Source organism: Zalophus californianus, chromosome 1 (assembly GCF_009762305.2).
Source record: "Zalophus californianus isolate mZalCal1 chromosome 1, mZalCal1.pri.v2, whole genome shotgun sequence".
NCBI lineage: Eukaryota > Metazoa > Chordata > Mammalia > Carnivora > Otariidae > Zalophus > Zalophus californianus.
The window spans coordinates 107641432-107657321 of NC_045595.1; the positions used below are offsets into that span (position 1 = coordinate 107641432).

Consider the following 15890-nt stretch of genomic DNA (forward strand, 5'->3'; position numbering starts at 1 on the left):
GACGTTTCATAGATGAGCTGGCATGTGAGCTGGGCCTGCAACAATGAGGATACAGGGGAAAGCATCCGGCCACAGACTTTCTCATCCATGGGAAACCATCTTACAGATTTTGGAGCAGGAAGTGCTCTGATCAGATGTTCTGATTTGTTTTTGTTTTTCACAGTTTTTTAAAAGTTGTAAAATGGAGTAAACTTACAGAAAAGTACATACCTTATAAAGTTTGGATATCTGGCTTTTTCTGAAACAAATTCCTGTAGGAGTGACTCTCCTCCTACCAAGGGAAAAACAAATTAAAGCATTAGTGCAGAACCCCAGAAGTTCCTGAGTGAGAGCCGGCTTCGTGGAGGTCCAACGTGAGTGAGCAGTGGCACCAGGCCTGGTGCTGGGCGGGGTCCCTCTCTCACCATAGCTTTCTACTGCTGCATCTTAAAATTCTTAATAATTTTGAACAAGGGATCCTGCATTTGCATTTGATGCCCCAAATTATGCAGGCTTTCCTGTCCCCAACCCTCATTCTCTAACACATTCAAATGTGCAGTTTCCCTCCCGAGTGCTAACCATTATTTTTTATTTTCTTTTATAGTTTATTCCCTAATTACACAGGAACAAAAAAAATAGTTTAATTTTGTTTTTTATGAACATTATGTAAATAGAATTATACACTATGCATTTGGTTGTGTCTGGCTTTTTTCACTCAACGTTTTGTGGGAAAGAATCATCATATTGTGATTCATTCCTTTTCTCAGTTGCATTTGTGATGAGCTCTATCTACCAGATTACCCAGGATTGATTGGTATGAAGGGAAGAACAAGCCTGGGAGCAAAGGGACCAGGGAAAGAGAGGCTGGAGTTATTGAAAAATTACAGTGTGAGAGCCTGGGACCTATAAATAACACCACAGGAAAATCTCTGCTCTCTAGAAACCAGTATTTCAGAAGAACCCTCAGACTTTTAGAAGTACTGCAGAGCAGAACAAACTTCTTCCAAAACAACAGCAACAACAACAAAATCCCGTTTTGGGGCAAAGAAGCGGGCCCTGAGCATCCAGCAACAGATGACAGTTAAGTTTGTTCAACAAACCAAAAGTTATCCCCAGCACGCCATTTTAGCCAAGAGAAAAAAGGATTCTAACTGTATATACACACATTGATATATATATATGATATATACATTTTTATATTGCTCACATACACTTCTTATGGTGCACATGAACTAAGGTATAGAAGTAGCATAGACAAGAAATAAGAAAGTAGTTTTTTGTGACCTGAGGCCGTGCGGCAAAGTTGGTGGCAGCTGTGCTGGGATCCTGGCGTCTGTGATTAGAAATGGACGGGACAGTGCCAAGGGGCGAGGACTAGAGACAAAGCGAAGTAAGACTGGACGACTCTGCAGAGTGGGTGGTGGGCAGTGACTTTTACCATGGACTCCTTATATCCATGATTGGGGCTGCATTTTTCTGAGTGATATTAAAATCACCAGAAGCCTGGGGCACCTGGGTGGCTCAGTGGTAAGCGTCTTGATTTCGGCTCAGGTCATGATCTCAGGGTTATGAAATCCAGCCCTGCCTCCGGCTCTGTGCTCAGCACCCAGTCCGCTTGGGATTCTGTCTGTCTCTCTCTCTCTCTCTCTCTCTCTCTCTCTCTCTCTCGCTCGCTCGCTCTCCGTCTGCCCCTCCCCCCCCCGCCACGCCAGCACGCACGCACGCGCATGCACTCTAAATAAATAAATAAAATCTTTAAAAAAATAAAATAACCAGAAGTCTTCTAGTAGAAGACAGGATCTATTTACAGCAATATTTTATTTAGTTGGTAGCCCACTGAAGATATATCAAACACTACAGGTTAGCATTCTGGGAGAGACATTCATTATTAAATACACGTGACTTTTTTTCTTTTTAAACACAAGTGACCTTAACTAACAAAACCATCCCCAGTGCAGTAGAATGCTAAGACAACACCATGCAGCCAGCCGTGTTCTACAGCATGCATTCCACACTAGCACTAGGGAAAAGCAAAAGGCAGAAGCATTTTTGAAAACTGTGCTAATCTAAAATAAAAAGATGAGTTTACCCTGAAAGGGTAAACATGTGAAAATGATTACAAACAAATAATATTTGTCCAATTAATTTTTTCTATGTCCTTATTCTGTTGCAGGAACTGCACTGGGCAGTTTCACATAGGGTATGTATTGGCCTCATAACAACCATTTATATCCCCACTTTACAGATGATGACACTGAGGTTTGAAGAAGTTCAGTTAGTTACCTTTTCCTGTACAACAGCTTACCTCCAAATTTAACAACTTAAAATAAGGAATGTTTACTATCTCACAGTTTCAGAGGGTCAGGACTCTGGGAGCAGCTTAGCGGAATGGTTCTGGCTCTGGGTTCTTTCATGAGGCTGTAGTCAAGCTGTTGGCTGGAGTAGCAGTCACCTGAATGCTGGAGGATATTAACTTCCAAGTTCACTTTCTGGGTGACTGGCCGGCCTCAGTTACTCAGAGCAGTTGGAGTAAGGACCTCAGGTCCTAGTCACATGGGCCTCTCCACACGGTTGCCTGGATGGCCTGAAGACAAGGCAGCTGACTTCTAGACTGAGAAATTCAAAAGAGAGAGAGCCCAAGGCAAAAGCGGCAGTCTTTTTATTTATTTATTTATTTATTTATTTGAGAGAGAGAGAATGAGAGATAGAGAGCACGAGAGAGAAGAGGGTCAGAGGGAGAAGCAGGCTCCCTGCTGAGCAGGGAGCCCGGTGCGGGACTCGATCCCAGGACTCCAGGATCACGACCTGAGCCGAAGGCAGTCGCTTAACCAACTGAGCCACCCAGGCGTCCCAAAGCGGCAGTCTTTTATAACTTAATCTTAGAAGCGGTACACCACCATTTTGTATTGTGGTCCATTGGTCAACACTGAAACACTGTGGGAGGGGACTATTCAGGGGTATGAATGCCAGGAGGTGGGAACAGCGGGAGCCATCTTGGAGACTGGCTACCACAGAAGTTAGGTAAGTCACCCAGTTTTACATCTAGGAAGTGACTGAGCCAAAATTTGAAAGTATGTCTGTCAGACTAAAATTCCAATGCTCTTTCTACTTTATAGGAGTTGCCGGACATCTAATTTTTTTAAAGTTTTTTTTTTGTTGTTTGTTTTTTGTTTTTTTTGGAAGGTTTTTGTATAAACCAAAGTTGGGTTACCCAAAACATTGTATCATATACACAACCAGACTTGAAAACAAATAAGGATTTTTTAAATGTGATTTTTCAATGAACAGATAAGGGATTGTACTTATCTCTCACCCAATATTTATTGAACAGGCATGAAAAAATGATGTGCAAATTCAATTGCCCCAAAAATCCCGAGTTTCAAAAGAGTGGTCTGGTATTTGGCATAAACACTGTAGGCTGACTTATCCAACACCATTCTTTCTCACTTACCTTCCTTCACTGTAAAAGGTGGAAAAGTTAAACGGGAATTTTCCCAGGCTCCTTTGCAGCTAGAAGAGCATTCAGTGCAGCACTGGCCCAGGAAATTTAACTGGAACTCTCTTGGTGCTTTTGTTTCTTGTTAAAGCAGAAGGTCCTCCTTGTGCATCCTTGGCCCCTCCCTCCCAGCCCCACCTTCTTCCTGCCACAAAAGCAGCCTTGATCTCTGGGTCTCATTTCTCTTCGCTGAGCTATTGAACCACATCCAGAAGAACTCCAATTCCAGAATTCTTGTTATGTGAGAAATAAACTTTTATTTGTTTGGCCTCCCCATCCCTTAGCTGGGTTTCCAGTTAAGTGCAGCCATAAGTATTTCTAATTCTTTCAGTGTGAGGCAACTTTAGAAGATGTTAAAAAAAGATCAGCAAATCCTAAGGGAAAGGGGGGGGTGTTAGAAAAGTTTTGTGGCTTGTTAAGAAAACTTATTTCTAAACAATTTGCCATGTAACCTAAATTCCTACATTATGCCAGCTGAGGGGTAAGACAGCCACAGTGATGTATCTTATAATTATTATTTTTCCTTAGATTCTAACAACAGCATGGGAAGTTAACCTTTTGTAAATAGTGCTGGACCCTTCTAGGGGCGTCTCTCCTGCTCTTTCCCCGACCAGCCCTGACCAGCCTCCCTGACTGCTCTATGGGTTGGACCGTTCCCTTTTCTCCTGTGTCAACTCATTATATTGAGGTCTTTGCCACAGCTGCCAATGCCCAAAGTGACAATTTTTCTGCTGCTACCCACTGAAGAGATATGTGCTGCTGTGGAGGTCCACCCCAGGACCCTCTGTAGTGGCTACAGTTGCCAAAATACCACAGGCCCCAGCATCAAATGTTGCAGAAGCTGTGGGCGAAACGCTGCTGGCATCTCAGTGGTCTAGAGACTTTGTTTTTCTATTGCACTTTCTTTTCTTTCCGTTAGGGAGTCTCGTCAGGGCAATCCCAAAGGGTAACCTGAGAGGTGAGCACTACATTGAACGGACATCTCTCTTTTTCTCTGTGATAATTTCTGCTGTCTTTGCATCACATTTATGAGCCTCGACAATCTCTACTCTGACTTCTCCAGTGGTACCTTGGTCCCTTACAAAAGCGTGCATTCACTGGCCTGATTTACTGTCTGTGACCTTCCTCCCCTGGCTTGCCCACCCCTTAGAATGAAACCACCTTAGGCTCAAGCTGTAATTCTTAAAACATAAAAGTCATATAAAGTTGGCCTAATTTGTAGCTTTATACACTAATAAAAGTATATCTGAATTAAACAGAATAAAAATAGACCAATATTTGGGAAATTACATGGCATCCTAGAGGTTACCTGTTGCTTACAGAGTACAAATAATGCTTGGAGAGTCAAAAATAGCCTCGCTTGTCCAACCCAACCTCTTCCCAGCATTTTAATTTACATTTAACGAAGGATCTCCTCAGTACCATAGGCTTACCGAGGATAATAAAACTATTGTTTTTACAAAATTATTCAGCTTAGTCAGAGGTAATACAGTGGTGTCTGTGAACGTTATTTCTATCTTCCAGCCACCAAATATTAATTCCCTGGGTCACCCTATAGGAAACATGTTATTCAAGATAGGAAATTTTAGTACATATGAGGTTCAATGAGAAAGTAGATTTATCAGACATGTACTTTTCAGAAATTTCCATTCCATTATTACAATGAATATACAATTTTAAATGTTGCTTATGCCTGGTATTCTATTCAAATCAAACACCGAGAACAGTTGAGAGAAAATTTCAGCCTAAAACCATGTCAGCAAAAGTATCCTTTTTTTCCTTCTTCCTGATAAAGAATTTGCAGCCGTGAGAATAATTCAGTTCCCAAACACAGTAGGACATATGGAAAGAGTGAGGGGCAGATTTCTTATAAGCCCCAGGGAAAACTTAGGGCAAAAGAGATGGAAGCCTGGGCACAAAGTGACAAAGAAAGCACAAATGTGTTAATGATGCAGAAGTCACAGTGAGGCTTTGAATGGTGCTGACACATCAAAGGGCACTGTGTGCCACAAAGAGGAAGATCATTTCTGGAGAAGGACAAAACCGTTTGGGAGAATGCAGCTGAAGCCCTTGATTCACTCGTTAATTGTGCAGACAGGCTGCTGTGTTTTGCTGCCCAGAGGTCATGAACCTGAACATGCTTCATCCCACCTTTGGACAAACAGGCAAACAACCCCAAACCAGGCTGTGCTCAGGGACTTTGTCGAGAAAGCAACTTCCTGGGCAACTTTAGCATACGAGAGACAAATATTCCCATCAAAACCCATTAAATAAAAGAGGAAAATTCTTTGATAAATAAGTACTTAAGATATTTGTCTTATTTGACTTTTTATTTCTTGGCTATAGAATACGTGAAGCCCTACACTGAGCTGGAAGTTAAAATAGCCACAAGAAAACTAGAATTAGTTTTCTTTTTTAAATAATTTTATAATAAAAGACATAAAATAGAAACCTATAAATATATAAATAAAAGACAATAAAATAAAAATAAAAGACTAAAATAGAAAACTATAAAAAAAAGTTGGGGTTTTTTGGGGGGTCATTTGTTATTTTCATTTTATTCTTTCTTTTTTCATACATTCCAAATTCCTTACAGTAAACGTATACTACTTCTGTAATGAAAATAATATAACTCTTTTTCTTACTGTGACAGAACCCCCTACACAAGTACAACATTTTCTAGACAAATATTCCACTACTCAAAATGACTCATTTTTTGAGCTTAAGTACTCAAGGTTTTATTTTAATTTAGCAGGCAATAGAAAGAAAAACTCAAGAGACTGCATAAGTAAGAGAGTTTTATTGAGTTCATTTACTTTCCCATTAGTAATGAAACTTTTCATCACATAAGTCAGTGGTTTGTGTATTTTCACAAAGGTTGGCATATGGGAGATACACAGTTAATTTTGTTATTATTTATTTGTATGTGTCAATACAAAGCCCTCTGGAATTTTAATAGAATATGACCAGAAGAGTTATCAAGATCCTTCCTAAAAAAAAAAAAAAAAAAAAAAAAGGAAGTTGAATTGGCATCTTCACAGATTCACGTAAACCAAATTTAGCAGCTTTAGCAACTTCATGTCGCAAACCACACAGTCACTGTTAAAAACAGTTTCATTTCTACTCTGATTCCCAAGCCCACACCTGACCTCCCTTCTTTCAGCAGATGCCTTGCCATTTCTGTTTATGGAGAGATGTTTGCTTGTTGCTTGAACTTTCTCAACGTCTCACCCTCTCAGCTCCAGTTCAGGTCTCTTGGCTTTTCTTGACTGTTGGAGAGAAAGGATGTGTCTTCGGCATTCCTACTGAAGTCCTCAGAATCCTCCTCTGTCCTCTCCTCAAAACTTCCATTCAGCGGACATCCTATTGCTTGGATTTCCATCTCTCCATCTTTACTGATGCCCTCCTTTCAAATGAAAACCAGAGCGAAATGGGACCATAAAAAATGAAACCTTAAAAAAGCTCAAAGGAAACACTAGTTAAAATGTTTACCTAGAGGTGGCATCGGCTAAAACTACAAACATGACGAAATAAACCTCTACTTTCTATAAATGTAGAGGACAGGTAGGTACTTATGTTCTTAAGGACTTAGAAGATTCATATTCTAAGAAACCATCCAGCTGTTTGAAGGCCCAACCTCAGCATCACAGAAGCTCAGCAGTCCCACTGTGTGAGCAAAGGCCAAGGGATGGTACCCTTGTTTATGCAACATACATTGTCAAGGGTTAAGCAGTCCTTACTCGGTAACTTTTACATTAGATTGTTTTCTAAAAAATGCCTTTTTGTGTTACGTGCAAAATTAAGTCGTCTTCAAAGAAAGGGTTTATCCATTGGACACTTTGGTATCTTTCTTCAAGACCGCACTGATTTTGTGCTTTCACCCAAATAAGAGTAGACTCTGCTCATCTTAAAAGTCATTTTTATGACTCAGGGAGACCGAAACATTAGTATACATTTTTCTAAGGATCCAGGAAGTGTTCTCTCTCACCAGGGATTAATATAATCTTCTACTACAAGCGGAATTTGGAAAAGGAATAAATTTGATTCATACATTCACCAATAAATACTGACGGAAGGCCTCCCGTGTAGGCACCGTACTAGGTGTTATGAGGGACAGAGGTGGCTGCAAAGATAAACCAGATATGGACTCTGCCCTCAAGGCATTCACATGGTGCTGGGTGACAAGACACAGACATGTAAATAATTATGGTACAGGATAATGATTCATGCCATAAGTGAGGCAAAGACACCTAACAGATTTCACAGGAGGAAGTGACCAACCTTAAAAATTTGTGCATCAGCAATTTCCTTACTTCATTTTCAATCCCAAAGCCCTCGTGCAAATCTTTCTGTGGGAGACCATCAAACGTAGTAAAAGTTACTATTGAAGAATCCCTAATAGAAAGTATTCAAACTGTGGCATCTTTCTGGTACTCGTACCAAGGTTCAATAATACCCACCCACATGACTACCTGACGTCCTGAGGGTGGTATCTTCTAGATGGGGCTGGGTCAGGGTAGTAATTGCCCTGCATTTATGGGGCACTGCAGCTTTAAAAGCAGGTTTTCATCCATTATCTGCTAATTATTATCCCCAAGGACAAGCTGGCACCATGTAAAGTGCTGCTAGGACACCAGGGTTCCAATTCTGCTCAGTGCTCTCTGATGCAAAATGAGGGGTTTGGTCACTAGACTCTCTCCAAGGTTCCCCATGTAGCTAGGTGGGTAGGGCAAATTCTATTATCACCATTTTATAGACCAGGAAACTAAAGTGAGGAGAGCTCAAGGGACCTGCTGATAATAATTGATATCCGGTTCTTGAGATTAGACACCAGACCTGTAAAGGACAAAGTATTTTGTACCATGTCATACTGAGAACCACTCCCAGTATTTGTGGGCAAGAGGACAAAGAGAGGCCCACATGGCAGTAATCTAAGTATTTAAGTTATAAATCAAGATAACGAACTGTTAACAAAGTATGATCGATCTATCCTCCCACCCTGACAAATACCTCTTTACAAGAACCTGGATGGCGAGGTGTGAATCATGAATTCCTGGACTCTTCTAAGGAGGCGGCTGGAAAGGGGCAGGGAAGGGAAAGCTGACTCCACTGAGCCCTCTTCTGGCACCTAGTAGGGGCCCAAAGTGCCTGGGAGTGCACACCTCAGCCCACAAGTCCAAGCACTGCCCACACTCCAACAACGAGCCATTCCTGGACCCAAGACTGAGTTCAAAGGTCCAACCAAGTCCTGGAGGAGGGTTTGGTACTCTTTGGACAGAGGATTCTAGAATTGTGACTCCCTGCAGCATGGTCTAGAAGAGGGTTCAGGTTCCTTGACCCCATGGGAGGGGGGCATTACAAGAGAAGAACCACATGGTAGAGATCCCTCCTGCTCGGGTTTAAGAGACAGTCTGATCACACTACCTGAAGACTGAACCTAAGAAAGTAAAATCTGGGAACTGTCTTGTGAGAAGGTAGTATGGCTTAGTAGTTACAAACCAGGTTCTGCAGCTAAACACACCTGGGTTGGGATCCTACCTTGGCCACCCAACTGGCTGTGAAATCACAAGCAAGTTACCCAGTATCTTCTAGGACCTCAGTTTCTTCATCTTTAAAATAGATATAATAATTATTATGTGGACTATATGAGACATGGAAAACGTTTGCCAGACATTAAACGCTGGGTAAATAAATGTTGTGGGGGTTCTCTTCAGCTGCGTTAGGTGAATATGCCTTTGAGAGGTTTTTCTGGAGAATTACATAAGCATAGTTATCTCCAGGCTCTCTGATAGTCAAGGTTAAACCGTTCTCTCCGCTAAAATAGTGGGGCCAGGGGCAGGGGTGGGCACCACCTACCTCACCCAAGGCGGTGGCTGCCGCCCACGTCCCGCCAGGTCGGGTGGCGGGGGACTTCACGCTGCAGATTCTGCGCTACAGCCAGGAGCTCGGGAAAGGTTAACTCGCTAACGTGGCCGTGAGTCACGGCGGGACTAAGGAACTGAAACCAAACGTTAGCACACAGCCTGGTTCGTCTGTCTGATGCGCAAGGGGAGTGGGAAGTAGCATCGGATAAAAAAAAAAAAAGGCAAGACTCAGAGCCCGGGTTGACGCAGCTCAGTCCCCTCCTACCCGCTTCACTTTAGGGCTCATGCAAACTTCGCTGAGTCTTCTGACAGGTCTTGACATCTCTCCTCCGCGAGGAAGGAGGGAGACTCTGAGCAAGTCGAGACATCTCCCTCGCACCTCCCGTGAAGTGCGAGCCCAGCCAAATTTGCAGACTGCCCGCCCAAAACGAAGACGTTTTATAAGGGCAAGCCTGGGCATTCCCCCACCCCTCCGAGTGACACGAATTCAAAGTGGCTCATTTCCACACCCTAGTCCCCCACTTCCCTCCCTGCAAAACACTTGGCAACTTTGCTCTTGCTTGTGGACCAAGAACTGTAACTAGACCTTTCTGCTCCCTTTAAGGGACAGTCGTGACTGGGCACCCCGAAGTCAGGCACTCGAAAACACCAACAAAGAACTATATTTAGCTCTGAGCTCTCCGCCTAAAACCTTCTTATTTTTTCACTCTGAGCTTCGAAACGACTAGGTTGGGGAAGTGGGAGGAAGGGGGCGGGGGAGCAGCAGAGAAAGAACAGCTGTGCCTCCGCCTCCCAACTCAATCTCTATAAATAACCAATCATGAGCCGAGGCTACTTTTTAGCCAATGAAGCAACCCAAACTGGTAAAACCTTGGCGGTAACCAATGGAACAAGAGTTAGGGGTGTGAGATTTGCGCCCCGGAACCAATGGGCCCCGAGTCTGGGAGAGGTAATTTGAGCTGGAGTGTGGGTGTGTGGTGCAAAAGCTTCCTATTTCTAAGCCCGAAAACCTGCTCTGCCCACTGAGCATGCCCTGACTAGCTGCAGGCGCCGCCACGACTTTTGGATTGGGTTTGAGTCCGACCTCCGGGTTTCCGCCCCAGCCGAGTGGGGACGTGGGTGGGACGCGCCAAGTCTCAGCCCGAAGAGAGCTCCGGTCGCGAGAGGCAACCCCTTCCCCTGTCAGGACAGGATTTCAAGCCCAGAGTTCCCGTTTTCTTTGTCGAGGAGATGAACTGCAGGAGGAGTGGCCAGAGAAGGCCGAGTAGTGTTTCCGAGGCGAAGTGTTTAGAAAAAGCTGCACCGTGGGTGGGCAACGATACTCCACCCGCTGCTCTCGCACTCAAATGCCCTTTGCGTCTCCGGCCCTGAGACGGCGCATACTCGCTGCGGGCTCGGAGAATGGAGTCCACAGGCTTTTGATAACGGGAGTCCGCAAGAGCACAGCCCAGCCCTTTGCGAGAGCGGCCCATCGCGCCCACGCGCTTCTCGCAGAGCCACCGCCCTTATGCACGAACCCATCCTCCTACACCTTCATCCTCTCACCTGAGCTTTCCCAGCACCCCTCAAACACCTACACACTCCCCACACATTTCTCATCCAGCTCCTGGACCAGAGCCTCTCGCAATCCCCTCCACCAAACTCAAATCTTTAGCTCCACCCTCAGCCCCGCCCCCGCCCGGCCCCCCGGAAAACCAGGAGCGGCGGATCAGCCGGGCGCGGCCGTCGGCGCACTGGGCATGCTCGCCTGGGCGGGGAGGGCCGGGCTGCGCGCGGCGAGTAGGAAGCCCTCGCCCCGCGGAGGCTGCGGGAGAGAGAGCGCGATGGGCCGCGGCGGTGGGCGCACGCTCTACCGGGACTCATGCCACGCGCGTTCCGGTCCGGCGCGCAATTAGCAGCCACCTCCGCAGCCCACCGCCACCACCTTTTCGCCCTCCCGGGTGGCCGCGACGAAAAGCTGCAACCGTCGCCTCGCACAGGCTGCCGGCATTGTCCTCCCGGTCCGCCGCCAAGGCTACCGCTTGCCGCCGCGGGTTGCTGCGGGGCCCGGGACCCGCGCCCCGGGGACGCGCCGCCTTCTTCGCCAGCCCGGCCCCCGGCTCCCGGCCCCCGTTTGGTGATTTCTGAGCCCTGCGTTCCCTAGCCACTCTCTCCTAGGTTTTTCCTGCAAGGCTGAGGAAGAGAAGTCGTCCAGCCGCCAAGCCTAGGCTTTCTCCGGCGCGCAGCCCCGACGGGGCCGCGGCAAGCGCCGACGGAGCCATGAGAGAGTACAAAGTGGTGGTGCTGGGCTCGGGCGGCGTGGGCAAGTCCGCGCTCACCGTGCAGTTTGTGACGGGCTCCTTCATCGAGAAGTACGACCCCACCATCGAGGACTTCTACCGCAAGGAGATTGAGGTGGACTCGTCGCCGTCGGTGCTGGAGATCCTGGACACGGCGGGCACCGAGCAGTTCGCGTCCATGCGGGACCTGTACATCAAGAACGGCCAGGGCTTCATCCTCGTCTATAGCCTCGTCAACCAGCAGAGCTTCCAGGACATCAAGCCCATGCGGGACCAGATCATCCGCGTGAAGCGGTACGAGCGTGTACCCATGATCCTGGTGGGTAACAAGGTGGACCTGGAGGGCGAGCGAGAGGTCTCGTACGGCGAGGGCAAGGCCCTGGCCGAGGAGTGGAGCTGCCCCTTCATGGAGACGTCGGCCAAAAACAAAGCCTCGGTGGACGAGCTGTTCGCAGAGATCGTGCGGCAGATGAACTACGCGGCGCAGCCCAACGGGGACGAGGGCTGCTGCTCGGCCTGCGTGATCCTCTGAGGCGCCCGCGGCTGCCGCGCGCCGGCCGCGCTCTGCGCACAAAAGCCAAACGCACCCGACTCTCTCAATGTGATTTCTCTTCTTGCTTTGAGATTGGAGACGACTTTGCATTGGCCAGGGTGTCCCGGGAGCCCGGCTGGCCTCTGCGGCCGGCGACCCCTGCCTCCGCCCCGTGTCCGAAGGGGTTCCCCCGTCCTCACCATCCGAGACCCGGTGGAAATGTGGCTTTTGGAAGCATGTACGTTTCTCATTGATTTTGGTTGACGCATATTTCCCCGTTTAAATAGCCGTTAGGGCGCTGTATTGGCAGCTTGACACCAGCAAGCGAAAGTTTCAGCCTGGAAAAAAAAAAAATGGGGTGGGGAGGAAGAGTACGGGGAGAAGGTGGAAAGGGAGGGGGGATATATTTTTTTTTTTTTTCCCAACAACCCTTTTCTAGTTCCAAGTTTTAAATACATGGAAGGAAGTCCGGGAGAACCAAATGAAGGAGCAGGAGGAAGGGAAGAAACTTTTGTTTTTTCCTTGTTTTCCAGGAGTAGCTGGAAATTAAGATCGGGTTCCTTTTCTGCCAGCTTGGAAGGGCAACCCTGTGACTGATTGTGATTCTAAGGATGTCTATGCAAAGTTGGATTCTTGTTACAGTGTATCCAATCTGAAGTATGCACATCTGAACTGGGACTGTAAACACTGATGCCAATACAGTGTGGGGTGCCAGAAAGTGTCTGCTGATATTTGTGGAAAAAAAAAATCTATTTTGTTTACCTACTGTATCAAAGGGAGTCTGGGGGAGAACGGTAGTATTTTTTTTTTATCAGCTGTGAAAAAAAATGTTACAGATCTGCACATTTTTGTGTGTACTATTGTGTGCGTGTGTGTGTTTTTTTTTTTTTTAAGTTTAGCTTTTTGTTCTTTTTGGTTGGCAGTGACAGGTTTTGATGACTAACTCTTTAAAATACAGTACAAAGACTTCAAAAATGTGATTCAGGGCCCCCAGCACCCCTGTGTCTGCAGAGTGCCTTCAAAACTCAGCTGTTCCAGCCGGTGCCAACCTGTGAACTTCCCACCATATCCCAGAATCTGCTATTCCCCAAACCACTTCCTAGTTTCCTTTCTGTAATCTTCCTGAAGGAGCCAGGACAATAGGGCCTGTTGTTTGGTGAATTTCTTTATTATTTCCAGCCTTTAAAATGTAATTTCCATGTCTTGCAATGGTTTTTTTTTCCCCCTTATTTCTTTCTTTTTTATTTTGCTTCATTGTGTTCAAATGTTCAGGTATTTAGCTCCCCTTTTACATTATTTTTAAAAATTTTTTTGGTTATCTGTTCTAGGGTGTTCCTCCAGAAGCAAAGAGCAAAGTTTTACTGTTGTGATGTACCAAGAGAATTCTAATTGTAATTTCTAATTCCAGACATGCGTTTAATCATTGTCTCTTCATTTTAAGACTTTTAATACAAATGTCATTTTTAAAGAAACAAACCCAAAACTATTGTTTGTGTTTCTGTGTTTCATATTCAGTGATTTAATATAGGATCATGGCTGAGGTGGATAGGGGCAGGTGCATGATGCCCCCAACAGAAATACCTCAGTGACAAGTTGGGTGACATTACTTCCAACTCCTTAAATATGGAAGAAAATCATAAAGGTCTAGGCAGCCCTGGGGGTATGGCCATTATCATTTGACTACAAGATCGGCAGGATGTTGAATCTGTTCTGCTAACAGGGAGGGGTTTCCCTCACTGTGGGTAGAGAAGGGGAGAAACCAACTGCTAATACTGCCTTCGATTTGGTAAAGTCACTCATCACCTGACCAGGCAGGGCAGTGCTTTTAACTTTTCTTTCTTTTCTTTCTTTCTGTCTTTCTTTCCTCTTTTTTTTTTTCCCCCAGTGTTTTGTTTTGTTTAATTAAATCACATACCAAGTCAAAAACATGTTTGAGGAAGATCATTTCCAACCCTGAAGTTATACCTAGTAGTGTTTTCTGCAGTACATTTGTATGGGTTGCAGACAGTATCTTAATACTTGAGGTTTTTATTTGAAAATAGGTCATTATATTAAAAAGAAAGAAAAAACTAAGATAAACTCCTTACTCCCATTAAACGGCAATTTGCGGACCATTTTGACCTCATGAAATTTTCCTTCTAACAGTAGGAGGCAGTGTGAGCTTTTTAACTCTATTTTATTTCAGTTAAGGGCCACTTTACTAATATAACCTCTGTACAATAAAATAAAGTATATGACTATACATCAAGAGCACATGAAACACCTTAGCTGTGTGAAGTGTAGGTGAAGTCTTCTGTTGGGGAAGCCAAAAGAAGTTACAGGCCACAGGCATCTTTAAAACTATTAACATCTTGCCTTAAAATGTTCTGTCCTTTGCCCAGGTGACCTGTCACTCTTCCAGCATGGAGGAGGAATAGAGAATTGGCCTGTGATGGTCCTATGGCCATTTTTTTTTCATTCTTGATCTCCTAAGGTTAGAATCACTCAGCTGAAAGGCAGTATATATATGATAAATACAGAAATTAAGAGAAATTAATGGCTTTGCAAATGTTAAGTCTTGCATTTAAGTAAATTTAGTTCTTCGGTAGATGTAAAGTTGAAAATTCTGAAGACCTATAGCAAGTACTATGTGAAGGATTTTTTTAAAAAGACATTTGGTGACTGTTTCTTACGGCTTTGGTTCTTGTTTGTTTCTTTAGAAACCTTTTGACATAAAGTGCTGCCAAATATCTAACTAACTTAAGACATGTATATACTCCTGAAAGGAGTTTGAAAATGTTTGAAAACGGCAAATCGGAAATGAACTAGGTTGCTAGATGCATTAATCATCTTCACACAGGATTTAGTCACTTGCATGACTAAATACTTTATAGGTCTGAGATGCCAGGGCAGAAGATTTTAATATGCTTTTACTGAGTACTGTAAAATAAATGCTTTCTGGATTCTCAATGAAAGCAATTCTGTGTGTGTGCCCGGAGCAGAAATGTAGTAGTTCTGGGTTTTGTAGCTTTCTCCATTATTTTCTTGACAAAATTGAGAGACATTGAGGGCATTGTTTTAAAGAATATGTCAGCTTATTTGGCTAGTAAGAGCCCCTTGTAGTAGTATGGTGTGAAAAGATAGGAGCATTTGTCTCCATGAAAAAGTTGGGTTGACGTGAGAGTGTTAAAGGAAGCGTGGGAGTTTGCTGTAAGGCAATCACCTGCCCCAACAGAAACTGGGTGGGAATGGAACCTTTATCTTGGAGAGCAAAAGTTAACTTTTAAATTTGACCCCTGCTGTTTTTTAACAGCTTTTCCTTTTGGTCCCTGTCATCCAAGCTTTGTGTCATTTCAAAGGATTATTGTTGTCCTCCTTTGGTAAGAACCTCAGAAAAATGGAAGGTATCATCATCGGAAGTCTAACAATGTCATGTTTGGGATTTATGGCTTAAGTAAAACAATTTCTCGGTTGTTAACTATAGAAATAGACTTCACCGAATCACATGTTAGGATCAGATCTGTTTGGGGTTACTTTAAAAGTATGAGGCTTCGTGCTTCCTGACTAGTTAACCTTTTCTGCAGGAGGGGATCCTAAAATGCCTTATTTCTTTGGTCTGTTCTGGTAGTTTCATAAATGTTTTCTCCAGCATGTAATTGTACCTTTTGAGTCTAAGTCCAGTATTTCTCACAGGTAGGTTGGGAAAGTGAGAGAACACTGCTCATAGCAGCTGACCTTGAGAAATAGATGCAAGATGTCAC

General features: G+C 44.6%; 1 protein-coding gene across 1 annotated transcript; it reads left to right on the plus strand.

The window, feature by feature from the left end:
* Positions 1-11119: 11119 nt before the first annotated feature.
* RAP2B (RAP2B, member of RAS oncogene family) lies at positions 11120-13007 on the plus strand. The gene has a single exon (XM_027583729.2). It carries the CDS (start codon positions 11599-11601, stop codon positions 12148-12150), a length of 552 nt encoding a protein of 183 aa, XP_027439530.1. The 5' UTR covers positions 11120-11598; the 3' UTR covers positions 12151-13007.
* The last annotated feature ends 2883 nt before the right edge of the window (positions 13008-15890 follow it).